A 17,438-nucleotide genomic window follows, 5' to 3' on the forward strand; every position below is an offset into this window, starting at 1 on the left:
ACACAACTGAAGGATTCAGTGACCTTATTCACAATTACTGGAATCAAGTTTTATGGCTCAGTCATGTGACCCAAGTGTTGTGAAAGACAATTTGTTCCAGGGAAAGTTGTGCAACAGCACAAGATCTTTTGCCAGGATATGCCAGGACTCATAATTGTGACGTACCATGTTACGTTACCCTGGATCTAAAATATTTGGATACTTTCTGGGACAAATTTATGATAACCGAATGGACTGTATAACAGAATGAATATATTACATATGTCCAAAAATAAAAATGTCTCTCTGGCAGTTTAAATACAAAATGGCAAAACCTTTATTTATAAAATGTTCTTTGAGCAACTTGAAACAAACACAAGTTCCTTTGGGAACCTTAACTCTATTAAGCTTGTGTATCATAATTGCTAAATTTCTAAGACCTCTAAATGATCAACATTTTAGCTAAGAAAAGACTTCTGAGTATAATTTTAAATGATTCAGGTCAAGGTACACAGGTACATATGGTTTTTTGCTTTCTACTTTTTTTTGTTTGTTTGTTTAATAAAGTAAATGTACATAAATATCTAATATGATACATCTTGATGTGTTATTTATTTTTTATGCTTGTTTTATTTATTTATTTATTTATTTATTTTTTGGAGTGCGAGATCCATAATCTTCAATATCATACACATATAAACCTGGTGTATGAAATATGATACTCAAAAAAACAAGATTATTTATTTATTGTTAAAAACTGTAAAAATGTGGGATTTTCCTCTTACACTCTTACTCTTATTGGTTCCAAGTAAAAACAATGCTTCAACTTGTTCTAAGACCTTTAAATGATAAACAGTTTTAGCTAATAAAAGGCTTCTTAATATAATTAAACGCATCCTTATGCCTTTTGCTTTGAAATTTTTGACGTTTTAAATATATATAAGTTCACTACACAGACAGCCTGAAGAAGAAGAAGAAAAGTTGAATACGTCTAAATTATTCGCCATTTTATTGACGTAGCGTCTATAAATCAGCTATGACTCATGATTACAAAATCCGGAAACCGGGCGATTTATATTTGGTCATTATAAAGAGGGGTATCCAAGTTATACATAACGTAACATTTTTCCAAATATTAAGATTACTTTCCTTTTACAAGTATGCATGTATATATTTAATGTGTATTTAAAAACAAAATCTGGTCAAACAGAACTATTTAGTTGCTTTTGTACATTTTCCCCGCATTCGTCGTCACTGACCCCCCTGTGCAATTGAACTAGTCCAGCCTTTTCAAACCTTTATCAAGCTCGTGCTGCGTTTGCGTGACGTGTTCTCGTGACTATTCATTTGTTAGACTTACTGCTCAGATCTAATTTGCTTTGTTCATATATTTCGGTAAGTATTTTAAAGTTGTCTTCGGTTGTCAGTTATTTAATGTTTTCGCTAGTGTAAGCGACCCAGCGATTCATGTTTGAAACTTTAAGCTTAAAAATCGTATTTTATGTAGTTAGTAATGAGTCATGGTGACCTACATTTTGAATTTGGTCGCTGAACAGCGTCGATAGTTGAGATTATTTCTATCCGTTTACGACAGTTTTCAGTTGTTAACAATGAGACGTGTCGTTTTCTTTTCTTCTTTTTCTTTTTTTTTTTCTAAGCTGAGACAGAGTAACTTCCTGTTTTTCTCAAGAGTACGTCGAGTCCTTTTGTCCACGTGAATTGCGCTGACGTTGTGTGTTTTCCTCTTTTAAGGTTCTTTTATGAGTAATCAAAAGCAGCAGAAGCCAACGCTAACAGGCCAGCGTTTTAAGACTAGAAAAAGAGGTATGTTTTAAATTAAGTGAGACCGGGGCAAGTTGTCACGCGTACCTTAGTGGAAGTTAAACTTAACAGCAATTTTTCTTAGTACTAACGAATTGTAACGTTTGTAACATTGCCACGTGTGCTAGCTTGCCCTGATTTTTAAAGCGTTTTTACCTTGATTTTTATTGTAACCCTGTGTTTAAAGCGACAGCTAGTGAAGGTTCTTTGGACTTTACTCTGAACCTAATAGTTACTGATAGTCTAGGCCTTGTGAAAACTAATCCAGACACCTTATTTTCTTCTGGGTTCATTTTGAACAGATGAAAAGGAGAGGTTTGACCCTACACAGTTTCAGGAGAGCATTGTACAAGGATTAAATCAAACTGGCACTGATTTGGAGGCTGTTGCCAAGTTCCTAGATTCCTCCGGTGCCAAGCTCGATTATCGTCGCTATGCAGAAACCCTGTTTGATATCCTGGTGGCTGGTGGAATGCTGGGTAAGAGGCTATTGCATTCTTGGGATTTCTTTTGTTTTGCTTGTGAAGTGGATTTTAGGTAAAGGTTTTCCTTTGGTCTTTGTTCCCATTAGCTCCGGGAGGTGCCTTATCCGACGACATGACTCGGACAAACTTCTGTCTCTTCACCGCACAAGAAGATGTTAAGACCATGAGAGCATATGCTCAGGTAACTGAAGTCTGTCAATGGGTCTATTAGCGATGTGTTTCAAGAACAGGCTTTTTTTTTTTTTTTTTTTCCCCCTTTTCCTTCTCCTCCTCTTAAATTGACTCTTTCTCTCTCCTGATTTTTAGGTTTTTAACAAGTTAATCCGGCGTTACAAATACCTGGAGAAAGGTTTTGTAGAGGAGATTAAAAAGGTAATTAAGACCTATTCTCAGCCTGTAACATATTTTAACTTTGGTTAAAACCAAAGATTGTGAGTTAAACTAATACTTTTAACCCCCCCCCCACCCCCAGCTTCTCCTGTTTTTAAAAGGGTTCAGCGAGTCTGAGCGTAACAAGTTTGCCATGCTTACTGGCATTTTACTGGCTAATGGGAGCCTACCAGGTTCAATCCTTAGCAGCCTCTTCAATGACAACTTGGTCAAAGAAGGTATGTCTGACTTGATTCTAGATTTTCTTCAATTTCCTTGTTTTTATACTAAATGTGGTGGTACTTTTTAAATAGGTGTGTCTCCGGCCTTTGCTGTGAAGCTGTTTAAGTCGTGGATCGACGAGAAGGACATCAACAATGTAGCTGCCAGTCTCCGTAAGGTTGGCATGGACAACAGGCTGATGGTGAGTCTTAATGCGTGACTGCTATGATTTAACACTGACTTCTGTTGTGGTTAACCTCTACTCATAATTGGTCATTGTCTTTCCTGTTGCAGGAGCTGTTTCCAGTGAACAAGCGAAGCTATGACCACTTTTCGAAATACTTCACTGATGCTGGGCTTAAGGAGCTGTCTGATTTTGCACGCAACCAGCAGTGTTTGGGAGCTCGCAAGGAGCTTCAGAAAGAGCTCCAAGAGCAGATGTCTGAAGGGGTTTCTTTTAAAGAGGTGTGAAGACCCTTCTACTTAGTTTGTAAACTCTGAATCCAAATTATTTTGTGATTTCAAGACTTAAACTATATGGGCCATTACCAATCTGTGGTTTTGTCTTTTAGATTGTTGCGTATGTCAAGGAAGAAATGAAGAAGAGCAGCATCTCTGAGCAGATGATGATTGGTATCATGTGGACCAGTATCATGAGCGCCGTAGAATGGAACAAGAAAGAGGAGCTGGTCACTGAGCAAGCCATTAAACACCTGAAGGTAGACCTAGAAACCGTAGCTGTTTTCAGTGGGTTTAACGGGTTGCCATGCCTGAACCTTGTTTTGGTCATTGAAAACCAATTTGCTTTTCCTTTGTTTTTATATCAGCCAATACCAATGGCCTTGTTGGCATTATGACCAACTTAATTCCTGATCTGTTTCTTTCTCAGCAACACAGCCCCCTTCTGAAGGCCTTCACCACACAGGACCTGTCTGAGCTCACTCTGCTGCTTAGAGTTCAAGATTACTGTTATGACAACATCCACTTCATGAAAACCTTCCAGAAGATTGTTTTGCTTCTGTATAAAGGTAGTGTTTCTCAAGCTGAGTCTTTGCTTCTCGAGAGCTTTAATTGGGATGAATCCTCTGATGCTTTAAATTTTTTCTTTAGTGGACATTGTGAGTGAAGAGGCTGTTCTTAAGTGGTATACAGAAGCTCACCTACCCAAAGGACAGAGCGTCTTTCTGGAGCAGATGAAGAAGTTTGTGGAGTGGCTGAAGAATGCTGAAGAGGGTGAGTATCAGTCTTAATTAAACATTGGTGGTTTTGTGGTTCACATATTAAAGTAATTCTCTTGTTTCAGAATCTGAATCCGAGTCTGAGGAGGAAGCTGACTGAGACTGAAGCCAGGTTGCATCATTCTGGAATAAGGAACAATAGTTCTGTATAATTGTACTTTGACATTTGACTGGTTAAGATCATTTAAGGGCTTAACTAACAACTTTTAACATCTTTTTAGTGAAAAATGTTGCAATTGTAGTCATTATCAAGAAGGAATGATTGTTCTCACATCTATGGAGCTCTTATCCAAAACCTTTTAAGATGTTTTGAAATTGTTCTGGATTTATGTATAATGCCACCATTGTGACTTTATCTTGTCTCTCTTTTATGAAAATAAAGAATATATGCTACTATAAGTCTGTCTTTAGGAGTTCTTTAATGCTTGAAGTAATAAAGTACTAGTCATCCTAAATGAGGAGGAAACCATTTCTTGTGGTACTGGTCATGTGACTGGGTAACTTTTATGTGAGTCACTGTAAGCTAATTTTAATTGGCTTAATCAGTCCTGTTTAAACATAAGACGCAGAGAATTTATTACTTATGAAGTACCATACTTAAAGCTATAAGGGCCATTCTACAAACTTGATATAAAGTCAGCATTGGAAACATAAGTGTCGCTTCCCACAAATCTTGTGTTTGATACTTGTTTAATATCCAAGGAACATGGTTCTAGTAATTGTGCAGTTGAATCTTATTGTAGGTTTTCTTAAATTTATCACTACAGAAACCTAATAATTTAAGGTTTGTATTGAACTAATGAGATTAAATCCGTGCTATATATTAGTTTTGCTACTTTAAAGTTATCAGTGTTAAATCAGTAATTTACAATTTAATTATTTTAAGTGTGACTTATGAGACTTGTTTATAATCTGATATTTCTTTGTAAAAAGGCAACAAGTTGATCATACTGATTTTGAAGTTAAGCATTCTTTAGGTTGAATATACATACTGAACTTTTTTTTTTTTTTAGTTTATTTCAATATACTTTGACACATTTCCAGTGACTGTTTTGGTAGTGATCACATTACAGAACTCTCTCATATTACAATACTAAAATTGCATAACTGTACTAAAATTGTTTATTTCTGCCAAATAAAGTACTATATTACCCTTTGTCACTACTGAAACTATGATATGTTTTGGTTGTGACTGTTACAATAGTGGCAATTTTAAGTACTTTATTCAGCACATGGTTACTAGAACAGTTCTGAGGAGTTGTACGCAAAACTAAATTTTATTGGGTTTTATTGACTGTCTCACTAGTGACAATTTTAGATACTTTTGAGCCTAGCTCAAAGATGCTAATCAGCACATGGTTAGCTAGTACAGTTCTGAACAGTTGTACACATAAAAATGTTGTGGAATAACTCCCCAAAAAGTGTTTAATTATAGAAAAATGGTGTTCGGTAGTGACGTTCTTTAGTTACACAGATTTTTCATATTTTAAACACATTTACCTCAAAATTAAGAGGCCTATCTACTCACCATGTATATATGAGAGATTGACAAGTATTTCCTGAACATAAATTTATGGGTGTAGTTAAAATCTGTCTCGGCCAATGGATACATAATACATAATACATACACTGTTTCTATTGTGACATGAAAAAAATAAAATAAAAAATAAAATTAAGCTTTATAATTTACAAAGAAAATATAAAATATATTTTTTAATTTCACTTTAAAAAAATACATGTTTTTAAAAACATCACAAAAAATATTTCAATATCATTTTCATAAGTTGAAGTTTAGGGCCACTTCCCAACTCAAAGTAATCAGTGAATGATGATTTTTTTATATAAGCTTACTGATATTTTAAATATTATTGTAGGTTTAAATAACATAAAGATCTTAGTACCAATCTTAGGGACCAATTTAGTAGAATGGCCCATAAACACAGCAGGATCCAAATGTAAGTTATTTAAGTAACACTTTGCGCTAAGGTTTCGTTTGTTACCATTAGTTAATATTAGTTACAATACTTGTACAGCATCTATTAATCTTAGTAACTGCAGAGCATTTCAAATACAAAAGTTGTATCTGTTAACATTAGTTAATGCACCGTGAACTAACATGTTCGTTCATAAGATGTTCAATAATAATAATACCCAAAAGCATCCAACAGCAATTAAATTAACAACAACAACACTAATAATAATTATTAAATATTAACAGAAGTTAATAAATGCTGTAAAAATATATTCTTCATTGTTAGTTCATGTTACTTTTAATGCATTAATGTTACCAAATAAACCTTATTGTAAAGTGTTACAGTATTACAGTGTCCCAGCTGCTCAGTGCTTCTCATTTAACTCGCTACTCACGCTACTCATCGCTAGTACTATCTTGTGCTGGTCCAGTGAGGTCTTGGACTTCATACATTTCCTAGTCATCATCTTCATAATTGTGAGGGTCTTCACCTAAAACACAAAGCGTTTGTTTACAAAACAATAGCTATAGCTTTGTTTCACAGGTTTATTAAATACAGTAGATATTAAAGAGGGAAAATGGCAGTTTCTCAACAAAAATGTCTGCATGTACTTCACCCAGTTTCTCACTCTGTTTAAGTGTAGTTCATCAAAATGAAATGGGGGGGGTCAACTGCAATTTACTTGGGCAGAGTGAGCTACTGCTACTGCATTCATGTATTGCCATAAGCCGAGCAAGCTCTTGGTGTACAGTAAGATTGTGGTGTCCAGTCGAAGTCTCTAAAGCATGTTTACCTGATTTGCTTCTCTGATCAGATGTTTCAGCTTTAGAAGATCCATTTGAATCCCTTTTATTGCTCATGATTTCAGCATCAGTCGTTTCTTTTTCTTTGTTCTCTCCATTCTCAATGTAGCTGTTTCTCTGCTCAGAATCATTTTCTGGAAAGAAGTAATAACTTGAATACATTTTGTGGTGTGATGAGCTCAAAAAAAAATGTGATGCAAAAAAAAGTGCATGTTGAACTAAATACAGAAGTAATGCCAATGAGAATTTTTGAAAATGAAACACTAGCATTTTGCTTTGTGGTTGCTTTATGTCATTGCCGTATAGTCAAGAAACCATTTACAAATAAGTCCTTAATCCACTGCAGCAAAAAGAAACCACTTAATAGAGTACTGCTGCTGTACCTTTCAAATTCCTTATAGTTTTCAAGGTCTGTGGTAAATATAAATTGGCAATACTTGAACGTTTTCATCTTAAATTACACACCTAAATTATACACACCCACACAGAAAACACAATTTTTAAAGCAGTTATGTTTATTTGTAAAAATATACGCTTTTACAGTCATTTCCTCCTTATCATTTCTGGAATTTCTTTCACCTTTGGCATTGTGTGTTACTAGGTAAGACCCTTTAACCAACTGCTGAAAAAGTTATGTTTTATGCTGGTTGTAATCAGGCCTGGTTGTTTAGTCCAGCTGAGCCCCATTATTAATGCAGTTTCATAGATTTAGGAATTAATAACTATAGAGATGCAAATAGATTTCCACCCAGGCCTGGTTGGTATTAGATACCTTGCTTTGTGTATGTCATGCATATTTTGTTTAAAGTTCCACACTTATCAACCATAGACATATTTTTACACCCCAAGCTACACATTGTTGCTTAAAACTTTGCACTTACCACTTTCATTATTAATTATCCTTCCTGTTTCTTCATTTTTCTCCGACTCGTCTACATCTTCACCTATGTCCGGTTTTGCATTGTTCTCTGCATTAGGACTTTTTTTGAGGAACTGGGTAACATCTTCAAGTTTAAAAAAAAAATAAAAAAAATAATGAATTAAACGAGACCCAGTTTGTGGTTAATACATTCAAAGACACAGACATCTTTTCTCGCCTGGTAAATGTGTTACTGGGTTAGACCTTTTAATCAGTGCTTAATTTGTAAATTTAGAGGTCCCAGAACAAAGTGGGGTAACGGATCAGGTAACGGAGCATTTGCGCAATAACATTGGTGGAGCAGCTTGAGTGATTAACAGCATGTTGCTTTAAAAGTGAGATGTTTTAATTTTGGTTCGTTATTTTTTAGTTTAGGTTCCAGAACAAAACAGTGTTTAGAAAGAATTCTAATAAACTTTGCTAATATTCTTGAAACTGCTAGCACTTTGCAGTTTTGAATTATACCTTTACAAGTGTTTTTCTTTTAATATTTCAGCTGTTTGATGGCGCCGGCGCCTGACGCGGACACTACACGTTCATTGCAAACAGCGCAGCCACACCGTGCCATTCTGTTGGGCACTGGTCCACTGTGGCACATTTTTGCTCATTTTGATTTCTTTTCCTTCAATTTTTTTTTTTTAACTTTTTCAGAATTATATATTTTTTATTCCTGTTCTGAATACTGTTAAATTTAAAAGATTTGTTGTAAAGTGAGAGGAACAAAAATAGCATCTCTTTATAATATTAATATATTATAACATTATAAGCTGCCGGTAGCCTATTATTTCTGAGTGTAATCAGATGTGACTTAAATGTGACTTATCTGTTATATTTTTCCTCTTATAAACTTAAAATTTATGTTTAGCGTGTTGTTGTTGTTTTAGTTTTTTTACATTCAGCATTAATCGTTAAACATTCTTGCTGTGGGTTAAAAATTGACATTAGTATTCTGCTTGGCTTCCTAGATACCCAAAGTTTATTAGGGCCCGAGCCCAGAATGGGCGAAGGCCCTCTTGTTTTCCTAAGGATTCTTATTTTTTTTTTTTTTTTTTTTTGTTAACCTTCCGGGCACTTAAGGGGGTCTTAACATGCTCAAAAACTCTTGAAAATTTGCACACATGTCGGAATCTGCGGCCATCAGGACGTCACAGAGGCTGGTACCGGGGCGTGGCAAGGGGACTCTACAGCGCCCCCTGGAATTTTTAGGGCCATATAGCACACATACTTGAACGTACACATATGAAACTCGGTACACATATAGAACTCATTGAGCTGAACAACTTTTGTACTCTATGTCATTTTCTTAACGCAACAGGAAGTGAGATATTTAGGGCTGTTTAAAAAGCGCATGCTCTGGAATTTAACGTACTCCTCCCAGGATTTCCATACGATTGTCACCAAACTCGGTCAGCATGATCTCAAGACATTGGGGACGCTAAATTGCGAGGGGATTTTTGATATCTCGAACGGTTTGGCCGTGGCAAGGCGACAAAGTTATGGCGAGAAATGAGAAACAGGAAGTGTCTAATAACTGTTGCACACATTGCCTGATTCTGATGAAACTTCACCAGATTGTTCGTTGTATGATGCCGATTCCATAAATGTGACTATTATGAGTCAAAGTTATAGCGCCACCAACTGGTAGCAGGAAGCGTGTCATTTTCAAAATGCGTTGAAATCAGCCTCTTAATTTTACTTGATTTTCTTCAAACTTCATCAAAATAATGTCAAAACACGGCCGATAAGAATATGTAAAGGGTACGATGATAAATCAAATGCTGTTGCCATGGCAACGTGTTAAACTTTAAAATTAGATTCCTGTCTTTTCGAAGCAGATAACATGTTTAGAATTTCATGAAACTCAACACACACATCAATATTAATGATAGTTAGACACTGGCAAAAGGTCATAAATGGGCGTGGAGCAGGCACTCTATAGCGCCATCTTTTGACAAAAGTTGGGGGGTTAGTTTTTCCTACAGTCACCAAACTCTGTACATATATTGTTCTCATCAATCTGGACAACTTTCTAAATCAAACTCATTAGCTAAGACCAACAGGAAGCCGGCTATTTTGATTTGAATGTGGATTTTTGGAAAAATCAGGCTGTAAACAAATTCACACTCCTTCTAAGAATAACAAGGTATTCACACCAAACTTTTTTAACATGAAGAGAAGATTCTGAAGATGTTAAATTGCGAGCGGATTTGGGATATCTTGAACGGTGTTGACGTGGTGATTTTTTTAAAAACATAACCCTAATTTTTTATATCTTTAAAGTGCAGCATCCAAACTCTTTAAAACTTTTTTCACACAGAGATCTAATCATTATGAGCAAGTGCTGGTAATATCATAGTTATTCAAGCTTCTATGAATTAAAGAAAATTAAAAAAAGAAATCAGTAAACTGTTGTCACTGGGCTGACAGTCTGTGTTGACACTAAGAGTGACTGAAGGGGGGAGGGGTGAAAGGGAGAGAGACCAGTGGAACATGCTGTTTTGCTTAAGACCATCTTTGAGGAAGATGCAATTTGCACATTGCACATTGCTGTAGTTTAATCTGCATAAATAAGTCTGAACTTTGAGAGTCTGATCTTTGAGAAAATATAAAGGGTCACGAACTCTTTCATTCTTTGTATATTGCAGTTGTTGTTTTTTATTTATTTTTTACTGAACTGTACCATGAACTTGTCCTATTCAGTCACATAGCAAAAGATTAAGAAAAATACAGCTTTTTAGCATGAGCGATTTATCTTCATTGATAGACATTTATTTTCATAATTAAAATTTTTGATTCAATAAAAAAAAAAACACTAACAATTTCAAGACAAACTTTGACAACAAAACAAACTTTGCTGTTATCTGTTCAAAACATCTGAAAATTGTACCATTTTAAGATGAGTTATATTTATATATCGCCCCATTACAATACCCAACTTGATTTTTAAAGATATTTTGAAAGAATGAAGCGTTTATTGAGCACTTTATTGTTTATTGTTGTATACCCACATGAACTGTGTTCATGTTCATGTTAATTCACAGTACATACACTATGTTAAAAGATACTAATTTACCTTTAAACAATATATGAGTACTTTTTTAGGTTAATATTAATTAACATTAATAAATGCTATTTATTATTGTTCATGTTAACAATGTTAACAAATGAAACTGGATGGTAAAGTTGTATATTTAGTGTGTATTTGTCTGTGTGTTGATTTAAAAATGTAACCCTTTCATTTCTGTAAACTTTAAATCCAAACTGGCAGAGGGTTACTGTGAATGCATGTGCCAACTGGGCACCGTTTTCCTAATTGATTCTTAGTTATGTAGCGCTTAAGAGTGATGTCTTATAACAGGAGTCACCTGCAAAGCAATGTCCACACACAAATGGAACAGATAGGTAACGATGACATTTAAACAGAAGTGGTGGACGTAAAGCAAGCAATAATAACATTTTGTTATCATCATGAATTACATGTTCTTATCATCATCCTCAGAATATAGGGAAAATGTTCCCTATATTGTGAACGGCTTTGGGATATCTTGAACGGTGTTGATGTGGTGATTTATGAAAGTAACAATAAAAAAGATGAAGAGTTATTTTCATATATCTTTAAATTGCATTATTCTTACTCATCAAAACTTTTTACATATAAAGAACAAGAAATTCTTAGGAAATACGTGTAGTTTCAAAATGTTATCATGCTCAGAGGCCCCAAAAACATTAAAAGTGTCAAATAAATTCGTCAGATTAAAGCTCTAATACCAGGGATGAACACTAGAGGTCCTCATAAGATAAGGAATCGTTTGACCTCTAATGCTATTTAGCTCATTGTCAGTGTATAAGAATGACAATAATCCATAGAATCAGTTGATATGTACTGTACTGTCAGTGTAATTTTACATAATTATTTTGTATAGGTGCTTAAAGAGCATTAAAATATTTTTTTTATCTTTTAAGGAAAAATTATGTGATTTAAATACATATATACACTCTCACTGATAGAACAAAGTATCTTATAAGTATGACACTATACTGCTCAGTTCACTTAATTAGAATGAGAAACAAATACAAAAAGGCCAAAAAGTCAACTAAGTTAATATGTATTTATTTTCAATATATTTGTTTATAATTATTTCACAGATGCTTATAGACTATTAAAATAATATTTAAAAATGCTTGTAGACCATAAAACATGGTAACTATTTAAAATAGGGTCCAATACCTACAAAAAAGCCTCTTGGAGCAAAATTTGACACCCAACAGGAAGTCGGTTATTTTAAATTTTCTCAGCAAATTTTGTCATTTTTGCCATTTTCAGGCCTCGTACTTGAACGAACTCCTCCTAGAGATTTATCCGGATTAACGCCAAATTTGCTGAGTGTAATCTAAAGCACTTTGTGACGTTAAATTGCAAAGATCTAGAGTTTTCATTGGAGGGCGTGTCCATAGCGGTCTCGCAAATTTCGATGTTTCGCCATGAAAAAGGAAGTTTCTATAACTCAGGCATACAATGTCCGATCTGTCCCAAACTTCACATGTGTGATAACACTCCTGACCTGAAGACATCTACATTCCCATATTCAGTTATAGTCATAGCGCCACCTGCTGGCAACAGGAAGTGTCATGCTGTACTCTACAACAAACTCCTCCAAGAGATTTATACAGATCAACACTAAAATCGGTCAGTCTAATAAAAAGGCTTTAGTGATGTTAAATTGCGAAGATCTTGAGTTTTCGTTGAAGGGCGTGTCCGTGGTGGCCTGACAAAGTTTGATGTTTGGTCATGGACATAGAAGTTGTTATAACTCAGCCATAAAATGTCCAATCTGCCTCAAACTTCACATGTTTGATAAGAGTCCTGGCCTGAAGACATCTTAAGGCCAATATTCAGATATTATCATAGCGCCACCTATTGACAGCAGGATATATCATATCTTGCACTAACTTAAACATACCAAGGTCAATCTGCACCAGACTTCATATGTTTGATGAAAGTGCTGGCCTGAACACATCTACATGTCAATAATCAGTTACAGGCATAGCGCCACCAGCTGGCAGCAGGAGGTTTGGCACATTTAAGTGACTTTGATCTATTTTTCCTACATTTACTGTTTTAAAAGCATAATGCCCACCGTTTGCTGTTTTCCTAAAGCCACCGGTCGGCGGTGAGCCCGGGTGCGAGGGCCCGTTCATCGCTGCTTGCAGCTTTAATTATTATTATTATTATTATTATTATTTTGGATGGATTTGGACAAAAATCAGGCTTGTGTATTTATGACATAATTTGCTACTTTCTTTTTTCAGAAATGGAATTAACTTTAATTAAAATTATTTGTGTGGTCTAGCCTATTTAATTATATTAAATATATTAATTATATATTATAATTGTGTTTTTCCTGTTTTATTCATTGCATATAAAACTGACTTTATCTAGCCTACGCTACATAATTTAGATCAATCAATACTCAGAAACAAGGGAGAGAAAAAAAAATGCTCTCTTATTTTGTGCACTTAGGCGCCGACCCTGTATTGGATCCATGCATTTGGTCCATGTGCTACCCTGTCAGATTTTGCTACCTCCCTTTCAAACAGATGATAGCTTAATTTGACAGCGAAAATGCTACTTATCAGATTTTGCTTTCAGCATGATATTAATGTGGTGTGAGGCATTAACGCGTACACCTACCCCAACCCTAAACCTAACCTTGTATGAAAAATACAGTGTTGGTAGCATAATCTGATCTAGCTGAGCCCTATTATTAATGCAGTTTCATAGATTTAGGAATTAGTAACTAGAGGGGCAAATATATTTTCACATAGGTCTGGTTGGTATTAGATTATTATTTTTTATTATTATTTATAGCCTTTGTGCATGTCATGAATATTTTGTGTAAAGTTCCAGAAATATCTACCATAGAGATATTTTTACACCCAAACTATACATTGCTTAGAACTTACCACTTTCATTATTAACCATACCTTCTGCTACTTCACTTATGCCTATTTCTTCATTGTTCTCGGCATTACGACTGTTTATGAGGGACTGTTTAACATCTTCATCTTTAAAATCAAAAAATAAAAGTTTGTGGTTAATTCATGTAAAGACAGACAGCTGCCCTTGCTGTCTGTGTGTTACTGTGTAAAACCTTTCAATCAACTTCATGCTGCTAATCAAGTTCTTTAAGTGTTGATTTAATTGAACAGAAGTGTCAGTTTAAATGAATGCAGTTTCATAGATTTGTGAATTATTACCTACATGGGAAAACACATTTTCACACAAGCACAGTTGGTATTTAAAAGCTGTTTTGCAAAACATCCCTTGTGCAAGTCATGCATATTTAGTTTAAAGTTCCAGACTGATCAATTTTAATCTAAAACTGCACAATCTTGCTTACAACTTTGTACTTACTAAATTCACAATCAAACTTACTTTCTTCTTCTTCATCGTTTTCAGACTCAACTCCCTCTTCATTCGCATTCAGTTTTCCATTGTTCACTGAAACATGATCGGCCTGACTAACACCTTCACCAAAGAAAAAGAAAAAAGAATGAGACCAGCTTCATAGTTAATACACACAAAAACACAGCAGCTCTCCTTGGTAATGACAAATAATTGATCATAGATTTTATTTTGTATATTTATTGAATAACATAATTGAGATTCATTTTTTTTAAGTGAACAAACGTTATCTAGTCACATAAAAAAGTTGTGTATGAGTAAATAATCTAAAAGTGGAAGCCATTGTTTGCATATGATAAATGGCAGTGTTTTCATTACTTTGATGGTTTTCAAAGGTTGTCACAAAGTTTTTATTTATTCTGATGTGTCTAAGTTTTAAGCTTGGCAGAGCTTGATTTTTATTAAATGGACACCACTGACTGTAGGGTAAAATTTAGAGCATAGAAAACCATCAACAAATAAAAATGGCATACCAGATCTGCACCGGTATCAACACTCAGATTCAAAATTCAAAAGTTGTGAAAATAAACATACATACTTTTTAAATGTATTTGCTCTTCCATCTCTGGTAATTTACTCATCAAATTGTTTTGTGTGCCATCTTTAGCTAAACAACACCAACAGAAGAAAATTTATAATGCATTACATTTGTATCACATCAATTAAGATGCAAATCAAAGAGCACAAAATAAACACTCACATAGATCTCCAGATCTCCCTGCAATTGGGGGGAAAAAAAATCCATTATTATTGCACATAAGGAAAACTGAAAGCCATATCATATACATATTTTGAGATCATGAACACCTATATGTCTTACCATTGTTTCTTTTTTTGTAAATGACATAAATGGCAACAGCCACTGCGATCAAGATAATAGCACCGATGATGAATAATAGAACTGACAGATTTATATTCTCATTTTCTGTTATATTCTCTGGATGTGGTATATCTAATTGCAAGAACATAACAATAAATAATCATAACCCAGCTTTATTATGAACACTGTACTTTAGCAGATATTGTAATGTGCATCAAGTAGACCTGTGGGGCAGTCCTTCAAAGCAAAGCTGGTCTTCTTTTGGCTAACTTCATTTTTCACAGTGCAAGTAAAGACTGAATCAGGCTCTTCCCCATTGCTGATAGGAAGCTCTTGCCCGGAGTGTTGGACCAAATGTGATCCAGTCCATTCATAGGATGCTTTAATCTGAGATGACACTGAACAAAACAGTGTTTTTGATTTTGTAATCTTGTTCAGTGTACATGTCACATTAGGCTCCTGCACAGCATCTGAGGGGAACATGGAGAAAATTAGATTTGTAGATACTATGTAAGTGGTAAATACTTTTTTTATTACAATATTCTGAGCTAAATCTCATGGTTTCAAAATGCGGAAATGTTTAAAAATATACTTACTAGAAAACTTGCGTAGTTTAAGATTTTTGCAACTTAAGTAAATTTTTAAGCTTAATTTTAATTCGATTAAATTATGATTTTCCATTTGAGTCACATCCATTTCCAGTTACTAACACCTTTTTCCTTGCATGGTAGGCTATAAATAAATGACTTCTTAGAAAGTCTATGAATGCTATGTGCATTCCACACAATAATCCATCTATTACATTTACAAACAGAAACTATGGGACTGGGAGCGTCTTTGCTTGAAAAACCGGCACAGTTGGTAGAATATGCTTGGGGAATTTCTTGGTCATCCAGCTTCACCAGTTTTCCCACCAGACCAACATTAAATTAGTACTAGCCTACACTATCGTGTCTTGTTTTATTCCCTTAGTTTATACTTTTATTTGCATTAAGTCACTTACCAATAACTTGAACTTCATTTTGAGAATTGTGCTGCCTTCCATCGATCTGTATTACAGACCTATAAATACCATTGTCCTGTCTGGTCATTTGATGAACAGTGAGCTTCCCAGTAGTAAATTCAATACTTGATCTTCTTTTGAATTGACCATACTCATGAAATTCAGTAAAATCACATTCAGCCAGCTTATTTCCATTGAATGTCCACAAAATCTCTTCAGGTTCTACTTGTATATGTGGATCTAAAGTCACATTCTTCCCATTCTCAACATAAATTACAGCAGTTTCGGCACCTGAATAACATTTATAATGGGAAAAATCAGGGTTCAGTCTAAAACATACTCATCTAAAACATCTAAAAGTAAACAACAATATTTCTTAAAACGAAAATGAAAACTCCAATACAACAGTGTTTTAGATAGTTTCCTAACAGTCCTAAATAAATCATTCTTGGCTGCTACTTAAGCTTTAATTGTCTTTAACATTAGTTCAACAAAGAAATTGTTTTGTGGATACAGTCTAATTCATTATTTGCTTAACCTGGTCATGTTTTGAAGCGCTAGAGGAAGCACTTGTTATCCAAACCATTATGAATAGAACAGCTTCACGAAAAGAACTCCAGTTAACAACTCAAATGTAATAATATTTACAATAGTACGCTATTTTCAGTTATAAACACAATTACTTACTGTATGCTGATAATATTACGCAGACGAAAAGATTAAATAGTTCTCCGAACGTTCTCATTTTCTTTCACTTCCGCATTTCTCTCAGCTGTTCCAGGTAAACCGGTTCGTCCACATGAAAGGTAATCTGTAGTGAGATGTAGTCAGGATGCGCATTTGAATGAGTCTGAAACTATTTAAAACACGAATGGGTAGTTTATATGTAGACGGCCCTGTGACAATTGTATCTCTGAATGGACTATCGTAAGCTGCCACACCCGAACCTCATCAAAGGAAAACGTTTTTATTAACATTTAAATGATGATCTGTTGATCCAGTCATGCTAAGCTCCGCCTCGTGTTTACACCTGGTAAATGGATAGTTCACTCAAAAATGAAACTTCTGTTATTGCTTTAATTGTTCCAAACCTGTACGAGTTTATTTTTCTTCAGTTGACCACAAAATAAGATCCTTTGTAGAATATCTCTGTGTAAGATGTTTTTACTTCCATTACATAGTGACTTTAAACATTACATAGCATGAACAAACATTCAAACATTCATAAACATGACAAAGTAATAATAATAATAATACATAATTAAAGCAAGAGCTTTGTACAGCCAAAGTCCCAGACAAATTGCACATTTATTTACATGGTATACAAATCTGAAGGTAGC

General features: G+C 34.6%; 2 protein-coding genes across 2 annotated transcripts; one reads left to right on the forward strand and one right to left on the reverse strand.

Annotated features, from left to right (window-relative positions):
* Positions 1-1,288: 1,288 nt before the first annotated feature.
* On the forward strand, positions 1,289-4,513 carry bzw1b (basic leucine zipper and W2 domains 1b). Its single transcript, XM_073845797.1, has 12 exons — positions 1,289-1,374; positions 1,732-1,803; positions 2,103-2,279; positions 2,372-2,466; positions 2,592-2,657; positions 2,758-2,893; positions 2,969-3,078; positions 3,171-3,341; positions 3,449-3,595; positions 3,766-3,904; positions 3,987-4,109; positions 4,180-4,513. The coding sequence occupies exons 2-12, from the start codon at positions 1,740-1,742 to the stop codon at positions 4,212-4,214; spliced, it is 1,263 nt and encodes a 420-aa protein (XP_073701898.1). The 5' UTR covers positions 1,289-1,374; positions 1,732-1,739; the 3' UTR covers positions 4,215-4,513.
* Positions 4,514-5,193: 680 nt separating this feature from the next.
* Positions 5,194-16,999, reverse strand: LOC141341147 (uncharacterized). Its single transcript, XM_073846287.1, has 11 exons — positions 16,786-16,999; positions 16,099-16,389; positions 15,320-15,565; positions 15,096-15,227; positions 14,976-14,993; positions 14,814-14,882; positions 14,246-14,338; positions 13,795-13,875; positions 7,772-7,894; positions 6,881-7,024; positions 5,194-6,577 (listed from the first exon to the last, which is right to left on the reverse strand). Exons 1-11 carry the CDS (start codon positions 16,841-16,843, stop codon positions 6,543-6,545), a joined length of 1,290 nt encoding a protein of 429 aa, XP_073702388.1. The 5' UTR covers positions 16,844-16,999; the 3' UTR covers positions 5,194-6,542.
* Positions 17,000-17,438: the final 439 nt, after the last annotated feature.

Source organism: Garra rufa, chromosome 8, assembly GCF_049309525.1.
Source record: "Garra rufa chromosome 8, GarRuf1.0, whole genome shotgun sequence".
Lineage (NCBI taxonomy): Eukaryota > Metazoa > Chordata > Actinopteri > Cypriniformes > Cyprinidae > Garra > Garra rufa.